This window comes from Talpa occidentalis, unplaced genomic scaffold, assembly GCF_014898055.3.
Source record: "Talpa occidentalis isolate TD23 unplaced genomic scaffold, MPIMG_talOcc4v2.1 talOcc4.7, whole genome shotgun sequence".
NCBI lineage: Eukaryota > Metazoa > Chordata > Mammalia > Eulipotyphla > Talpidae > Talpa > Talpa occidentalis.
In genome coordinates, this window is record NW_023605083.1 from 61,218,259 (window position 1) to 61,232,422 (window position 14,164).

Below are 14,164 nucleotides of genomic sequence, written 5' to 3' on the forward strand. Positions count from 1 at the left end.
CCCTATCAGAAGGAAAAAATTCTCCAAAGTAATAGATTGTTTTTGTTAATTAAATGCATACTGATTCTTTGTACCTACAAATTTTGATGTAAGTAAACTAATATATATTTACAAATTAAATGTAAATTAAACCACAAAACTAGGAACATTTAAATTCATAATACCCATGTGATAGATGATATGGCATGCTTTATGTCAGGTGGTATGTCTGACTCTGTAGGGTCTTTGAGCACGTTCTTACTAGTAAATATGACTCCACTGTCCTCGATTTTTATCTGTTTGAACTGCTGCAAAAATGCACCAAATGAATCTTCATCTGGTGCTCCCTGAGCAAAAATGCAGACTTAATTTCTAAAATTTGGCTTTATTCTATCGAACTACTTACACGAACTACGATACAATTACAAATCAGACACTAAAGCACGGAACAGTAGAGAGTGGTTCTCCAGACAATCAGATTAGGAACACATCAATGTTTCAAAGGAGCATCGTTGGAATGAAAACACAAATTTCAGTTTTCTTACAGAGAACTTGTGGCTCCTTTAAGAATGGGCAAACCCTAGTTTGAAGAACACAGTATTATACCATTTTCAGCATGACAGAAAATTACAATAATGGGTGCACCACGGAAGCTCAGATGGAAGGAGTGTGAAGAAACAAGGATAAGGCTGTCAGGTGCTGACCAAGCAGGGGCAGAGGCAAATGCCACCAGGCTGACAGATATCCTTAACAGGCAGAAAGAGATGTGAGTTCAAGGCAGCATGGAACTGGGGTGAAAAAGCTGAAAAGGGGCAGGAAAAACTAAAGAAGAGGTCAAGGGCCAGCGAACAAGTCACCAAGAAGCCAGCAAGGTACTAAATTCCTTCCCTTCAGAAGACCCCTCAATTGCCAGAATTACACACTGCTGGCTACCTTCCTTAGTAATAGTTTTACTGGACATCTTCTTATTCCTTAGAAATGCCCCTGGAATCCGAGAAACCCTGATGTTCAATTTTTTTCTCCTTAAAACTTGAGTACTGGGCCTCCCTGGTGGCACAAGGGGTTAAGCACAGCGCTGTGAAGCTATCTGCAGCCTCTGCAGCATGAGTTCGATACCAGGCCAGCCAGGGAGCAACCTACATAGTGCAGCAGACCTCTACTGTTTCGCCCGCTGCTCCCCTCAGCCCTGTATTTCAGTAGATCTGCCTGCTCTGCTCCCCACTCTTGTCTCTGCTGAATCCTCTCACCTCCTGTACCTCAGGCCTGTACCCCAGTTCTTGTATGCATAAATAAATAAATCTTTAAAAAAAAACAAACAAAACTTTGAGTACTGAACAAAAAAAAAAAAAATCAGAACTTTCCATGAAGTGACCATCAAATCTTTACTCAGGGACAATTGTTTCAGGAAATAAAGATTTCAAAGAGAAGGAGGCTTTGCCAATGAAGTGGAGCTGGTTAGAAAAGAGACCCATTGTCTGCACAGTTGCTTTCTTGCTCCAACCTAACATGTCTTTACAGAACCCTGCTAATAATCCTGAAGGGACTCATTACATGTGACATAACAAGCCAGCTACAATCATCAGTGCTTATTGACTAGTTAGTATTGTACATTACATCTATAAGTCATGACTTTTGTTTGAAAAGGGATTGGTTATTAGATATGTCTGTCATCACCTGACCCGCCCACAGTCCCTGTTAAGCACAGACATAACCTGTATTACACGATTCTTCCTCATACATCCAGGTAGTTAGATGCATGGGCCTAGGGCAGCCTAGTCAGAAATGAAGGACCACAAAAGAACATTCTAGTGCCTAGTGGCATGTGAGAGCTTAAGACCTTAAGACTGAGCTCTGGGAAGGCCACCAGGAACAGGCACACCATTGCTGGAATTATGAAGGGGCACAGGTCTGTGATTAGAATGACATGCACGCAATTTAAATACTACCTTGAGAAAAAAACCAATGCCTTAGCCTTAAAGTCATCCAACTCGAAGGTCTACCAACCTAAAGCATCCCTTAGTTTTTCCACAGTCATCCACTTTGATTTTGGCAAATGGGTCCACAGGAGGAGCAGTAGGGAAAGGGTAACCTGTGCAGTAAGAAGAAACATTGGTTAGAAAATCCAGTAGCAACTTTTCCAGTGAAATATTTTTTTAATATGTTGACAATTTTTTTAAATATATATATCTAGAAATGTTCAGAGCCTCAGAAAATTTTTTATTGAAGTGTCATCATAATCTTTATAAGCTACATATATATCTTCAGAGTTAAGTATTAACTGAGAATGCTTTTATTTTACAGGTAAGGAAACTGAGGCAGTAAGAAGTGTCATAATGTCCTATAACCACTGGCTATTGTACCCTGGGAGTTTGGAAAATCACAATAGACATGCTGTAAGAGAAATACTTAACAATGATACATTTATGTATATAATAGCAGTTTTCCCATTTATATTCATGATAATAGGATTTTTCCATTTCTCTGAACTTTCATTTTTTGCATTAAGATATATAGAACATTTTCATGTCTCAATTCTTAAAACATACTGTCCCCAACAGCTGTGTATCTTTCAAGATAAAATCAATATAAAACGGTACATGGAAGGAGACATCTGCATTGTGCTTCCAGTTTGTGACAAATATATTTTCCCCAAGGCTGTTTATTCCATGCACTCAGGAACCATGTATGATCCACCTTGTATTTTCTGCCCTGCATAGTATTTGACACTGGACAGTGAATAAATGATTGCCAAATATGTAAGCAGAATCACCATGTTATTAGGTAATATAAATAAACTTTTAACAATTATTTTATTTTCTCTTGCCATTATTTTGAACTAGGGTACAGGCCAGGGGTGGGGGAGGGTGAGAGGATTCACCAGAGATAAGAGTGGGGACCAGAACAGGCAGATTGACTGAAATGCACTGCTGAGGGGAGCAGCAGGCGAGACAAGACAGGTCTGCTGCACCATGTGGGTTGCTCCCTGGCTGGCCGGTATCGAACTCGTGCAGCAGAGGCTGCAGATAGCTTCATAGGGCTGTGCTTAACCCCTTGCGCCACAAGGGAGGCCCTGTAATATCTTTAAAATAAGGTTTTGTTAATCTTGTCTCATGAGATTACACTTTATAAAAAAGTCACTGGGTCTCACATTCCTGCTCCACACCTTTGTGTTCTGTACAGCTCATTTCTGTTACCCTTTCCCTTACTCACACACTAAAAGAAAGCCCCAGTTTTTCATCACCTTCAAGTAATTGGGTCAAATGCATTCTTTCTCTAGTTTTAAATGTATTTTCTATTAAGCCTATATTGACTTATCAGAGGCTGAGTACTGTCTTGGATGAGTTTTTTGCTTTTCTCTTAATATTTATTGAGCTACTGTTGATGTATGTTCTCCCTCTTACTTTTCACCACAATGCTGAGGCCAATTTTCATTAAATATCTGTCCAGGAATTCAATGACTACTTACTTGTTTGTTTTATAGACTCTAAAGGTGACTGACAAAGACAATCTTTTAATGTTGCTTCTGACTCAGTTTTCCCATCTTCCTCCATTTTTTCAAACTTATTTTCCTTATCACTTCCTAGCTTCTAAAATAATGTATTGGCATATAAGATTTCCAGCTCAATAACAGTCAGTTATTATTACTACTAGATTATGACTATAAGTTTTATAAACTGGATTTAGAACCAATAGCCACTAGGTAAGACTGTCTCTATAAGAATGGCTTTCTAAGACCCAATAAGAAACCGTTTGGGTCAAAATTCATTTAGAAATGTATCAAATTAGATGGCAAATGATTTATTTCTTAAAACTTTTCTAGCACTCATTTCCTCTGATATGGTTCTAATACTTGGAATGAGAACTTGTGCTGTCAAGTGCATTGGGCATCCATTAGTAGTAACGTTTTCCTCTTCCTCTGTAAGATGTTGCATAGCAAAGAATGTGACTGGCCTTTGTGCCTGGCTCCTAGGAGAGACAACCTTAATCCTTGGGAATTTCCCAAGAACTGCCTTTGTTATTCATGAGCCCTGGGGTCACACATGCATTTATGCCCCTTTTCCTCCCCAACGTGGGCACTCAGTCTAGAGCATCTTGTGCATATCCTTCTGAAAAGAAGGGCGCTTTTAACAAAATGTGCACTCTGACACATACATTTTGGAAAAGCAACATTTTACTGTGATAAACTGAAAGGGCACATCAGTAATAATGGACACCAGACAACCTGCAGTTGGGGTAAGCTCACCTCTACCAGTCTCTTACAGGACATGGGGCCTGCCTATCCAGGGTGCGTTCCTACCAAATCCCAAAATACCCTTCATATTCCCAACACCACTGTCCTGAAACTCTTGTATGATTATAAGGTAATAACCCCACATGCCTTCAGCAGAACCTGGATCTACAGTTCCCGTTACAGGTATATTAGTGTCTCCCCGCCCCACAGTCCACAGCACACCACGCTGGCCACTCCACAGCCGTGCACAAGATCTGGAAGCACCTGAGCAGAGCAGACCAGCAAAGATCCACTCGAACCCATCACCTCTCGCCTGCATGTTTACCTTTAAATATGCGTTCTTGAAAAATAGATAGTTTGCATGTTTTTACTCCACATAAATGACATCAGTTAGTAATTTGCACTATGATTTTTTTTTGTTAAACTACCCACATATGTAAATGTGAAACTTGTCATGACTCTTGAATGAATAATATTCTACACACCAGTTTTGGGCTTGGGTAGACATCTCATTTGTGTGTTTTCCATTTCATTTATTCTCATGCAGCTCTGTATTATTTTTGTTTTTATTTTGAGTTGAATGCTTAGCTCACCTGTTTTCGATCTTCTGTATTTTCTGATAATTATACTCAAAACCATAAATTTCCCTCTCAATTCTTCTGACAGACAACGCTTTGATGGGCATTGTAAATGCATCTTAATTTTCCTTATGACTTTCTCTTTACCCCATGGGTTATTTGATATTGTTATTTTGTTTTTCCTTTCCAAACACAGGCGATTCCCCCTACATTTTTCTTAATTTTAAATATTACTTCAGTGTAGTCAGAAAACATTTTATGTAGATTCTTTGCAATTTACTGACTTCCTTATTTTCTGCACATGGTCAATTTTAGCAGATCTTTCTTGCATATCTCAAAAGAATATGATTCTGTATTTATGGATCCTATATTTGAATTACCGGTGTATTCAAATCATGTCTTCTCTTTTAAATTTTGTTTGATTTTTCAGTTCTAAGAATGGTATGTTCAATGGCACATGTTGATTTTATATTTCTCTACTAATTTCCACCAGTTACTGTTTTATGTTATTTGAAAGCTATATTGTTATAGCTATATTTAGCCTGATTGTTTCTTTTATCAATATGGAACATTACTTACCCCTGAGGTTTTGTGTTAATTATATTGTCTTGAATTATGTTGCTGTCACCTCCGTTTTCTATGGTTCATCTTTTCCTGGCATACGATTTTTCTATTCCTGCAAAATGTTGCACTTAAGTATTTATTTCCATGAACAAAACTCTTCTGTAATTGTCTTTGTCATACTATTCTGCTCTGGCTTTGTAAATAAGGTTATCTTATCCTCATAAAATGAACTGGGGTCCATTCCCTCTTTTTTCAGTCTTCTGAAATAATGCTTAACATTGGCATTTAGCTGTCCCTTGAATGTTTCGGAGCCAGGGAAATTGTAGGATTTTATTCATTTACATTTTCAGGTTCATTGACAAGTTCATTGACTTCCTTTATAAAATCTGCTTCTATTTTGTATTGAGCTATGTAATTCATTTAAAATTCACGATCTTAAAGTATACAACTGGTGGTTTTTAGTGTCTTCACAAAGTTGTGCAGCTATCACCACTGTATAATTCCAGAATATTTCCATCAATTCAAAAAGAACCCCTGTACCTGTTAGCAGTCACCCCCACTTTATCCAGTCCCAGGCAACCATAATCTACTTTCTGCCTCTATGAATTTGCATATTCTGGACATTTCGTATAAATGGACTCATTAATATGTGGCCTTTTGGGTCTGCCTTCTTTCACTTAGCATAATGTTGTCGAGGCTTATACATGTTGCAGCATGTTTTAGTGCTTCCTACCTTTTTGTGGCTAAATAATATTCCACTGTATGCAAATATCACATGTGCTGGTCCATTCATCATTTGGTATGTACATTTGGCTTTTTCCCACTTTTTGAATCTTACAAATAATGCTGCCACAAAACATACATGCACAATTTTGAGTGTGAACATAATTGCTTAGAACATAATTGCTGTGTCATATGGTAACTCTATGTTTCCTTTTTTGAGGAACTACCAAACTATTTTCCAAAGCAGCTGCACCATTTTACATTCCTACCAGCAATGTGTGATGATCTTTTTAAAAAATAGCCATCCCAGGAAATATGAAATAGTATCTTGTCACAATTTTGATTTATATTTACTTAATAACTAATGAGGTTGAGCATCTTCTCATGTGCTTTTTGGCTAGTATATATCTTCTAATGTTTATTGAGAGCCTTTCTCCATCTTTTAAATTGGGTTACTGTCTTTTTACTGTTGTGTTGTTACTTAGTAACATTTTAACCTTATGTTTATTTTCACTTTTTTAACAGTTCTAATATGATTTGTCTTCTCTCTTTTTCTCTTGACCAATCTCACCAGCAACTTATTGTAGTGGTTAATTTTATATACCAATTTGGTTGGGCAAGGTTCTCAAATATGTAGTCAAACATTATTTTGAATGTTTCTGTGAAGGTGTTTTTGTTTGAAATTAAAATTTAACATTTAAATCATGAACTCTCAGAAAAGCAGACTGTCCTTCATAACGTGGTCCTCAACCACACCTGAATATCTGGATAGAACAAAGACTGACTTTTCCCCAAGCCAGAGTGAGTTCTGTAGAAGGTGACTTCAGCTCTGCCTTAGGTCTCTAGCCTGCCAGCCCAACTGGCTTCTGTGATCATATGAGCCAATGAGCCAGTTTTGTAAAGTATCCATCCATCCATCCATCCATCCATCCATTCATCCACCCACCCATCCATCCACACACATACCCTATTAGATCTGTTTCTTTACAGAATCCTGACCAATACACATATTCACTTAATTCACATTTTCAAAGAATCACTTTTGGTTGTTTGAACCTCTTTACCTAGTACCTAATTTCTATTTCATTAAATTAGGTTTTAATCTTCATTACTGTTTCCTCCTATTTTCTTTAGTGTTATTCTATTCTTTCTCTAACTTCATATTTTTTGGCATTTCTTCTATGTCAACATTAAGGCCAACAACTGCCTCCAGGGGTGTCTATCTGGATATTCCGCACTTAAGCAAATCCATTCCATATGTTTAATAACAGCTCCTCCACCTCACCAATGTTGTTCCTTCTTATATGCTTAGTGAGGAATCCCACTACTCACCCATGATGTCCCCTCGGGAACCTCAGTCCTGGATTTCTCCACTTGGTACATTTATTCAGTTATCATTCCTTTATTCCTACCTCAGACACCTGTGCCCACCTTTTGGCGATTCTACCACCTCCTGTTTGATTCCCCCTTGCTCCCTCTTCTTCTGCCATGTGCCATCTTTCTAAAACAGAAATCTGATCTGGTGATATCAATGTTTAAAAACCTTTATTGGCCTCCTCTACACTTAGCTGTCATCCTCAGCCTCAAGATATATGGTTTGAACCATCCACACAAGGCCAGCTTCTTCCCCCTTTAGTATTGCCAATTCCCGCTTTTTCATTACTGTTTTTTGTTTTGTTTGGCTTGTTCCTTTCCTCCACTTTCCACTTTGGTGATACATTTTTTTCTTTTTCTCTAAAATAAAAACTTAAGGCTAAATAATAATGGTTTGGAGGCCAAAACTTTTTTTCCCTCTTCTCTGCTCTGTAAACTGTTTCAATGAGTGTTGTGTTGTATGAAATGATAAACTCATTTTTCAGATATTCTTGCAACACAAGAGATACTTAATTTCCTAGTTGATTTTTGTTTCCCAAGACAGGAAAAACTGTTGGAATAACTGCCTGGCCAAAAATTCATTGACTTGGTCATGTTTTACAAGTGGTGAGATCACTATGCCCTAAAGATAAGCAATAATCATGAATAGGGTACCCTCCCTAAGCAGGGTATGGCCCCAAGGCAGAGTTACCACCCTCCAAGAGGCTGTCTACAAAGACTCAGGGTCTGCTCCTCAGACCTGGCCTGAAGATCTCAGCAGCAGGGAGCAGAAGCCTTCCCTTGGAACTTAACCTGAAGCTAACACACAACTCAGTGTTATTTAGAGAACCCTCAAAATAGGATATTTGCCTGTAATCATGTGGTAATCTGTTTTACACTCTTCTGTTATGAATATAAAAATTCATGGTTGAGAAACTCAAGAGGAAGAGGTATAAATGATAGCATTTGAGCACTAAAGTCTTATCCAAACTTCTGATCATAGAGAACAAAAAAGGGTTATGGTGGGGTTAGATAGTGCACTGTGGGAGAATATCCTCGCAAGGGGCAGAGGAAGGAAGAAGGAAATCAGGGAAGACTCCCTGAAAGAGGGGCTATTTGAGCTGGGGTGTTATGATAAGAAATATAGGGTAAATTTGAATGCAAGAACCCAGAATAGCTAAATAAAAACATCATTTAAATTTTAAAGTGAACATATTAGGGGGTGATTAGAGGCACTAAGTCAGCCAGTGTCCAGCCTCTAGCTTTGAGGGTCTTGGGCAATATGGCCATGGATAGCTTCTGGACAGAGAGGGAAATGGTCATTAGGCTCTCCCACAGGTTTAGTGAATTCTCCATTCCCACTCCCATTTCTCTAATACCTTGTTTTTCTGATTTCATAATTTGCATGACAAAGTCAGTTTCTTGGCTACTTTGAATCTGCACAGGGTATGGCTGCATAGGGGAAACACACAGCCCAATCACTAGAAAAAGACAACCCCATTTGTACTGACAAAAAGAATGAACACTTAAAGGCACTATTTCCATATCTTCATTTACCACTTCCTTCAAAATTAAACTTCCTCCTTCCCCCTCCACTGAATTCATTCAAAGTGCTGCCCCTGAAAGCTCTATCCCACAATTATCCCACTAGCACCCACCAGATGGCTTCAGGATCTACATCTGGGGATAAGTGAGACTGACAGAAGAATGAACAGGGCAAGCTCAGGGAGAACAAATAAGAGGAGCGAAGAGATAATTGCAATAGGAAAAAAAATTCAGATAAGAGTTGAAGCTTCATGCAGGAGCAGGTTACAACCACAGCAGATAAATTAGGGATTTGTACACAGATTGCATGAGCTGCTGCCCCTGTGGGGTCACATCAACTGAATGCCCCTTCCCTGGTCCCCTCAGTGATATAAAGCCTTTCTTATAGCTGCAGGCACCAGCTGCCCATAAAATTGGATTCTACGACTACCTTCACTCCCTCTGTTTGTGCAAACTAATGTATAATATCTGACATTTTCTCTGATAGTCTCTCTTTTTTTTTTTAATAGAGGCATGTTTATTTATTTATTTGTTTTTTGTTTTGTTTTGTTTTGTTTATACATGTACTGGGTACAGTCAGAAGCGCGGGAGGGTGAGAGAATTCACCAGAGCCAGAGCGGGGAGCAGAGCAGGCAGAAGGACCGAAGTACACTGCTGAGGGGAGCAGCGGGCGGCAGGAGAGGTCTGCGCGCCATGTGGGACCCTCCTCCGGTGGCCGGGGAGCAGCCAGGGATCGAACCGGCGCCGCAGAGGCCGCGGGCAGCTTCACAACCCAGCGCTCAACCGCTGCGCCACCGGGGAGGCCCTGATAGGCTCTTATACTCAACGAGAATATAAATTCTGATGTGCCGTGTTTGAGTCACCCAATAGTGTGCTAGGTTGATGAAAACAGAATAAATATGTATTAGATACTTTCAGAAACAAAAGGGCTTTGCAATGTTTATTCTTTCCCAGAGTGATAGAGTCTATTTCTGCATGTCATACTCCCAGCACCCATTCTGTCTTCCTCCTGTTCACATGGGTGCCCAGCTAGAAATCTACCTTTTCCAGCCTCCCTTGCAGCTAGGTCATGTGAATTTGTTCTAACTATAGGAATGTGAGCAGCAGTGATGTGTGCAAGCTCAGGTAAATGTTTGTCTTGATTGTCCTCCATTTCTCCTTCTCTTAGGCTTGAACAAGAAAATGAAAGCAACCTGACTTCGACCACACAGACGTGGACAAAGTCTTAAAGGATGGTGAGACAAGGTGGGAAGGAACCTGGGTACCTGAATGACCTTCTAGAACAGAGTTGTCCTACCTGCTCAGACCAGTGATGAGAGAAAAATAAACAATCTTATTTAAGGTACTATATACTGGGGTTTCTGTTCCAGCATTTGAGCCTCTACCCAACAAATATACTTCCTCAAATCCGTTCTGTGCACTGTTCTTCATATAATAATTCTGATTTTCGAACTGGGCATATTACTTCCCAGCAAAACAGTTACATTTCCCTGTCTCCTTTTTCCCTTATGGTGATGACATGTAAACTTCTTCCCACCTACCCTTTCCCAATGTCTGGAGAGTGAATGTAATGGCTGGAGTTCAAGCAGCCATTTTGGACCCTGAAGTTACATGCTAAGAATTGTGAAGAAGCCAAAACCCAAGACCCAGTCTCTCTGTTGAGCAGGAGCCTCCAATACCCATTCTGTACTATCTACTTCTAAATTTCTTTACATGGCAGAAAAACGTCTATTTAAGCCATTAATGTTTGTTTGTGTATGCAGCTCAACACTAATCCTAAATAACAGATAATACTCAGCGTCATATTAGTTGCTGGGGCACACACCATTTCAACACCCAATTTGAATCTTGGAAACTCCTCTTAGCAGAACAAAACGGAAATCACTCTTTCCAACTAGCAGAACAGGCCAGTTTCCGTCCCTTCTGAACAGAATTAGTCTGGCTTTTGTGCTTACTGAAGCAGCTCTGCAGGGAGTTCTGTGGCTGACACCCCCCCCACCCCCCAAGTCTCAGGGCCCAGCAGGCCCCAACAATGGTGGCTCACGGTAGGGAACCATAGCATGTGCGGTGACAGAAGGTAAGTGGGGTGGAAGTGGAGACATGGGTGGAAGGGCTCTGTCAGCAGAGCAGGAGAGCAGGAGCAGAACGCTGAAAACTGCAAATGTAGGTCACTACATACCGGGGGTGGCGGGGGGGGGGGGGGGGGGGACATAACACATCTTTTCAAATTGGGATGTCTGCTTCCCACCAGCTGCCCTGACCTCGCACACCACAGGCTAGAAGGACCCCTAACCCCATTCCCATCCAGGTGGAGGCAAGATGCAGGCAGAGACCCGGGGGCTCCCGAGCTGGGCCCCGCCTGTCCGCACCCCGCAGGATTTGGCTGACCACCTCCCTCTCCCGGCTTGGGTCTCCCCAGGAAAGCCGGCAGCGCGTGGAAGGTGCTGACAGCGCTTCGGGCCCGTCTTCCAGGAGGAAGGGGGGCTGAGCAATACGCTCCCCATTCTGGTCTCGGCTGTGCTCGAGCCGTCTCGATTCTCACCCTCAGCAACCCACACCCCAGTCCCGCTCCCGTCGCCGCTTCGGCCCCCCAAGCCCCGAGTCTCCGCGCCCGCAGTCCCTCTACCTCCCGCGGCCTCACCCTCCTCGGACAGGTAGCGCAGGTCGTAGAACTCCCCGGCGAAGGTGCCGTAGGAGGAGTCGTGGCGCGGCACCGCTTCGTCTGCGCCCGCGTCCCCCCGCGCGCGGCCCCGGGGTCCCCGGCCCCCAGGGCCCGCGCCGTCGTCCGCGGGGCTGGCAGCGCAGGCGGCGGGCCCGGCGAGCAGCAGCCAGAGCAGCGGCGCCCAGGACCCCGGGCGCTGCCGGGGAGGCAGCACCATCGCTGCGCACGGATCCCGCAGCCAGGCCGCTCCGGCCGCAGCGGGGGCGCCGCGGGCGCGGGGCCGGGACTGCGCCGCCGCCGCCAGCACGCGCCGCCCGCAGCCCGCGCAGCCGCGGAGCCGCCCGCACCCCGGCTTCGGTCTGCGCATCCTCGCTCGGCCCCAAAGTGCCTCTGTTCCAGCCAGCAGCCTCGGCTCCCTGCGCGGGCGCCCCTTCCTAGCGGCTCCCCTTCCTAGCGGCTCCCCGTCCTCGTCCTTTCTTCCAGGGTCCCAACGCCGTGCCCCCTTCCGCCCTGCTTCGCCCTCCCCCCGGCCCCCACCGGGGAGTCGCCTACGGATGCAAATTTGATTCTTTTAGACCCTTGCTACTAAGAGTGCGTTTCGAGGGCCACCAGCAGCATCTGCATGCCCAGAGAGCTTGTTAGCAACACTAATCTCAGGTCCCAGTTTATTATTTTTTTAAAGATTTATTTATTTATGCATACAAGAACTGGGGTACAGGCCAGAGATGCGAGCAGTGAGAGGATTCACCAGAGACAGAGTGGGGAGCAGAACAGTCAGACTGACTGAAATGCACTGCTGAGGGGAACAGCCGGCGAATCAGGAGAGTCTGCTGCGCCATGTGGGTAGCCCCCTGGCCAACCGGGGAATCGAACTAGTGCTGCAGTGGCTGCGGCACAGCTTCATAGGTTGCGTCTTAACCCCTGTGCCACCAGGGAGGCCCCTCAGGTCCCACTTTACACCCATGTTCAGGATCTGCATGTTACCCAGGTCCCCAGGAGGCCCCAGTGCACGTCCGAATTTAAGAAGGGCTCCCCTGACACTGTCAGAATTGCTGCCTCCCCCACCCAGTTTCATCACTTCCGGGTTATAGAAAGCACTTACTGTACCTATTATTTCTTGGAGTCATCACTACATAGATAGGTAAACTGAAGTGCTTAGATTGAGGAGCTTAGCGCCAGAGGGAAACCAGAAATCAGCCCTTTAGACTGGATTCACCTGATTCCTCTCCAGATTTTTGAAGGGTGTAACCAGCAGAGGCTGTAGGTAACCTTGCATCACCTACCCCCTGCAAAGCTGGTGGTTGGTTTATTCTATTTCCCTGCAGCCAGCACAGCATAGACCTCAGAGCCACATGCCATGTATGATGGCCTTGGGTGTGCAATTCACTTTCATTTGTTTACTCAGCGACCCATTTATTCACATCAGGCACTTACTATGCATCCGGTCCTGGAGTTCTTTTTATTGATGGTTTGGCGTGATAACACAATCAACTGCTAAGCTGTTGTCCTTTAGAAAACATGGATGCAACTTCTTCTATGCTGACATCGCAGAGCCAGAATTTTAGCTGCCCTTTGTATTTCTTTTTATTTTATTGCAGAAAAAATAATTATGGAGGCAGAGAAGCATGGAGATTTCAGTATAGGCCCAGAAGTTGGACTGGCTGGAGGTCAGTAATGTCCATGATGGCAATTATGGTAGGATGGTCAGGTAGGATGTAGAAGGAAGATCAACAGCATTCACTGTATTAATGGCATGAATGAATACGCAAGATTATGAAATACAAATATCCCAAAGGAACTCAGTGATCACAAATTTTTTTTGACCCAGAGAAGAGAAGCAGGGTACTGCTGTCAAAATAGTGAGAAGTGCTAAAGGACCCAGCAGTCAAGTGTTGCTATTGGGTATCGTTTGATGCAGACAGTGGGTTTATCCTGACAGGTCAATGAAGTGGAAGGCATGAAAACCTTGAGCTACATTTGGTCTCCAAACAACTGTTATTGCAAGAATAGATCATATTTATTGCTTGAAAAAGATAAGATGACCTATAATCACAAAATCAGAGACTTCTTTTCAAAAAACATAGCTTTGCAATGCATAACGTTCTAATATACAAAAAATAATTGATTGAAAATCTGTTAAAGTAGTATCCTTAAAACCCTTCTTTGAATTGAAAAGCCTTTCTTTTCTTCTCTTCCTGCACAACCAGGGAAGATAAAGCCAGTTTAAAGTAGGCTAATGTTTAGCCCCAAAATAGCAAGTATTGGACTTTTGGTTTCAGTATTGATTCTGTGGCTCGGGAATCTAACCTGTTACCTATTACCGTCCTCTCATTTCTTTCATTTCCATTACTACAATTAAAAATGATGGGACCAGATAAAACATAAATACTTCTAGTAAATGGTTCTAATAAAACCATGTAAACTTTTCAAGTTTATTTTATTTTTGGCAGAGAATGAATGCACAGAGAGCGAGAGGGAGGCATGGAGGAACCTTTGAAACCAAATGAAGCAGGCAGATAATCTGTGCAT

General features: G+C 42.7%; 1 protein-coding gene across 1 annotated transcript in view; it reads right to left on the reverse strand.

Annotated features, from left to right (window-relative positions):
- Nucleotides 1–11,996, reverse strand: part of FRRS1L (ferric chelate reductase 1 like) — a 25,378-nt gene extending 13,382 nt beyond the window's left edge. The window contains exons 1-2 of the mRNA XM_037493117.2: nt 11,615–11,996; nt 1,984–2,068 (exon numbers count right to left, since the gene is read on the reverse strand). Of these exons, the coding sequence (XP_037349014.1) occupies nt 1,984–2,068; nt 11,615–11,852 (323 nt within the window). The 5' untranslated portion in view covers nt 11,853–11,996. The remainder of the gene's footprint in view (nt 1–1,983; nt 2,069–11,614) is intronic.
- Between the last annotated feature and the right edge of the window lie 2,168 nt (nt 11,997–14,164).